At 41.9% G+C, this 4,449-nt stretch overlaps 1 protein-coding gene across 1 annotated transcript; it reads left to right on the plus strand.

Moving 5' to 3' along the window:
• Positions 1-2,349: 2,349 nt before the first annotated feature.
• On the plus strand, positions 2,350-3,207 carry LOC141631902 (uncharacterized). The gene has a single exon (XM_074444509.1). The coding sequence runs from the start codon at positions 2,350-2,352 to the stop codon at positions 3,205-3,207; it is 858 nt and encodes a 285-aa protein (XP_074300610.1).
• Positions 3,208-4,449: the final 1,242 nt, after the last annotated feature.

Below are 4,449 nucleotides of genomic sequence, written 5' to 3' on the forward strand. Positions count from 1 at the left end.
AATGGGCACCAACAAGATCTCCTTCTTGTTAGTTCTTGAGCTATCCATTTATAAGGATGAACATTCAAAAATCCCAAAGTAGAGATTCTCCTCTTGATTGCACCCAAGACTATCCCTTATCCCCACTAAATAATATTAACTAGATATTAGTTTAGTAGTTTACCTTAAAATTGATTACTAACACTCATATATTACATTAATAATTTTAGTAATCCTTTTGGAACAATTAGAATCAAAAATCTCAAGTTTTTGAGAAAGATGATGAAGATAGAGAGAAGAATGCATGTGTAGCTTTTTCATGCATGAAGAGAATGAATTAGTAATCAAAAATGAGAACAAAAGTTCTCATTTCTAATGCATGCCACCGGTGGGAAGGAGACAAGGAAAGCATCTTTTCCTTTCTTTTTGTCTTCACAATGTGTAGGTGTGTAAGACAAAGTAGGATAGGTGTAAGGCTACAAAAGCAAGGCCTATGATTATTTATCATAAAATAAATCAATCTTACACCATCACAACTCCCTCCATTCGGTCCATCCTCCATAATATGGACTACCATTTTATTTTGTCAATTTGTCATTTGTCACACAATATGTCTCATGTAATATATTACATGTTATTAATTAATTTAATGCATATTTATCACATAAATATCATTTCATGAATTAATTAAATTACATCCAATAAATTGACTAGTGATAGTTGATCACATAAACAAAATGGGTCATGTAATTATAATTCACAATATCTTGTAATTATAATCAACCATTCATTCTTATCTTTATTGTTTCTCAAACAATAAACAATTTTAGTAATAAAGCATTTTATTACTAAAATAAATCTTATTTAATCCCATTACAATAAGATATCAATATTCTCTCTCACAAATTGAATTGTTCAATTTTAAGGAATTGATTAACTTGTATCGTCATACAATCAATCAGCTTTACGGATAAGGGCATCATCCTTTAGGTGTGACCTTAAGGGATCAACTGACCACCACCGTCCCACGATAGTAACGTCAAACTCTAGCAAGCCAATCGTTACCGATTTATGTTGATCAGTTGGCAATATAATGAATCATCCCTTACATATTCTTTATATGAGATTTAATAATAATATTTAAATCATGTGATCGCACTATTGTTGAGGACACATTTCCCAACACTGACTACACACTAAAGTGTGTAGCCCCGCCAAAGTACCCATCGCAACAGATACTCCACACCGCCAGTGGGGGACCGCAGCCGTACCCACCAAATCCCAGCTCATCTCCATCGAGCGATAAACCCAAGTCCATTAATGTGCACATCCCTTCTGTGGCGGGTTCCACAGAAGGCGAATCATGGGCGTGAAGCCACTCCAGCAAGTGACTTCACTCAGCCAGGGACATGCCCCGAAGAACACAGACAAATAAACAGCAATCCTAATACAATCTCAACAACCGTCTGAAACAATCAACAATACTAACTACAGCACAATTCACCACACATATCATGTAACTAATACTGAGTAGGGAAAACCCTACCTGAAATGTAATCACAAGCAGCAGACGATCTAACAGCTGTCTCAAAAACGCTCTTCTACGAATCCTCCTCCTATTCACATAATCATATAATTACTAACAATCACAATTAACCATCAAAACCCCCCAATCCCCCAAATTAAGGTTTAAACAAAGTTCATTAAAAGCTATAAAATTGGTATGTAGATCTTACCCTCGACGCTAGGATCACAAGGACATAAAGAATGATGAAATCCGACCTCTCTAGCTCCGGGATTTGTCATTAAAGCGGAATAGCAAAGCAACGTACTTGAGAACTCTCTTAAACAGTGAATTAGGTTTTAGCAAAAGTGTTTTAGGAAGATGACGAACTTATTATATATTAATCCGCTTTATTAACAAAACCCGTTAATTAACCCCCGTAACCCGACCTACTCGATCGAGTAACTAATGTACTCGATCGAGTAACTAACGTACTCGATCGAGTGGCACTTACTCGATCGAGTACCCAGGCTACTCGATCGAGTACCCTATAGGGAGAACACTGTTTCTAAAAACAAAACACCCTTATTCGACAGAGTAAGGCCCACTCGATAGAGTACCCAGAGACTCATAAAACCGTAGTACTACATAGAGCCAGCATACCAAGCACGCCGAGCGTATCCAGCACGTCGACCATAGAGAAGTCAAGCAGAAAGCAATCCACTGGAAAGAAGGAGGAGAGATACGGGCCATATGGTAGGGGAGTCAATAGAATTGACAACAGATAGGAGAATCAGCAACTCCCTATGCTGCCAGAATATGGATTCACAAATGGCGTCGAAGGATTCCTGAAAGCACTCAGAGAAATGGGAGATGGAGTAAGGTGGCCCACGCCACCAGTAGAAGGACAATCATGGCGAAAAGAGAGTAAAAAAAAGTGTGAGTTCCATCGTGACATCGGACATAGCACGAAGGATTGCTACACCTTACGCAGGGAGATCAGATGCATGTATGAGCAAGGAGAGCTGAGCCACCTATTACCACGTGGGGGCAAGCAGCAAGATAAGGCGAGCTCTAAAAAGCCCATGACACCGGCCACATGTACCAAGATAATAAACGTGATAACAGGCGGCTCAGATCTAAATGGACTAACATATTCAGCGGCCAAGAGATGTGCTACTGAAACTAAGGGAGACAGAGCAGATACCTCCTGCAGAGTTTCTCACAGCGACCTGCCTACTGTCGCCTTCGACGAGGAAGATATACACGACAGCCAGGAGCACCATGATGCACTTATCATAACATTATCAATGGTCAATTGCACGGTGAGGAAGGTTCTGATAGATACTGGTAGCTCGGTCAATCTAATCATGCTGAAAACCATAGAAAATATGGGGTTTAGTGAGAAGGACTTGCAGAAGAAAACCATCCCGCTGGTAGGATTCAGTGGAGAAACAGCTAACTCACTAGGGGAGATCGTTATCCCAACCTACGCAGGAGGAATCAATAAACAAGTAAGATACTTGGTGATAGATCGACCATCTACCTACAACGTTATCCTTGGAAGACCATGGCTGCATCTAATGAAGGCAGTCCCCTCAACGTATCATCAATGTGTGAAGTTCCCCGAACCTTGGGAAGTAGAAAAGGTACGTGGAGATCAGGAGGAAGCTAGAGGCTGCTATAAAAAGGCATTGAAGTGCACAGCCAGTCCTCCACCATAGCAATTACAGAAGCAGCACGTCCAGGACAAGTACATTGAGCCCCCAGCCGAGGAGCTGGTTCAAATAAACCTGGACAAGTTGCACCCAGAGAGAACGATGTTAATAGGGGCAGGATGCACAGGCGACCTCAGGCAGCACCTAATTGAATTTTTGCAAGCCAATATGGATTGTTCCGCATGGTCCCATGATGACATGATAGGGATAGACCCACACATCATAACATACAAGCTCAGTGTAGACCCAGGGTGCAAGCCTATCCAGCAGAGACGGAGTAAATTTGCAGCTGAAAGGAATAAAGTGATCAATCAAGAGGTGGACAGCCTCCTGGCAGTGAACAAAATAAAAGAGGTGAAGTATCCATAGTGGCTATCAAATGTGGTAGTAGTGCCCAAAAAGAATGGAAAGTGGAGAGTATGTGTGGACTTCACCGACCTTAGCAAAGCATGTCCAAAAGATCCCTTCCCGCTGCCACACATTGACGCAAAGGTAGACGCGACAGTTAGACATGAGATGTTAACATTCTTGGACGCATGGAGTGGTTACAACCAAATCAAAATGGATCCAGTAGACCAGGAAAAGACAACATTCATGTCCGAAAGAGGGATATACTGCTACAACGTTATGCCTTTCGGCCTAAAGAACGCGGGGTCTACGTATCAGAGATTGGTCAACCGGATGTTTAAAGAACAAATAGGAAGAACCATGGAGGTATACATTGACAATATGGTAGTAAAATCAAAGAAGGTCAAGGATCACATGCGGCATCTGGCAGGAACCTTCGGCACACTCAGAGAATACAAGATGAAGCTGAACCCCTCCAAATGCACCTTTAGAGTTTCATCCGGAAAGTTCTTGGTCTACATTGTAACTCAAAGGGGAATAGAAGACAACACGGAGCAAATTAAGGCAGTGTTACAACTGGAGTCACCAGAAAAGCCAAAGGATGTGCAACGGCTAGCAGGCAAGGTAGCAGCCTTAAGCAGGTTCATCTCGAGATCCTAAGACAAATGCAGGCTGTTCTACGATATATTAAGGAAGAGCCAGAGGTTCGAATGGACCGCAGAGCACGAGCAAGCATTCAGGGAGCTGAAGCACTACCTCAGCACCCCGTCATTGCTATCTAAACCAGAACAAGGAGAACCATTATTCCTTTACCTAACCGTCACAGAGCTGGCAGTAAGCGCGGTCCTAGTCAGGGAGCAGGACAAGGAGCAACGGCCAGTCTACTATGTAAGCAAGTCT

Source organism: Silene latifolia, chromosome Y (genome assembly GCF_048544455.1).
Source record: "Silene latifolia isolate original U9 population chromosome Y, ASM4854445v1, whole genome shotgun sequence".
Taxonomy (NCBI): Eukaryota; Viridiplantae; Streptophyta; class Magnoliopsida; order Caryophyllales; family Caryophyllaceae; genus Silene; species Silene latifolia.

Coding starts and splice junctions, on each gene's coding strand:
- LOC141631902 (XM_074444509.1), top strand. CDS start 2,350: ATGGGAGATGGAGTAAGGTGGCCCACGCCACCAGTAGAAGGACAATCA.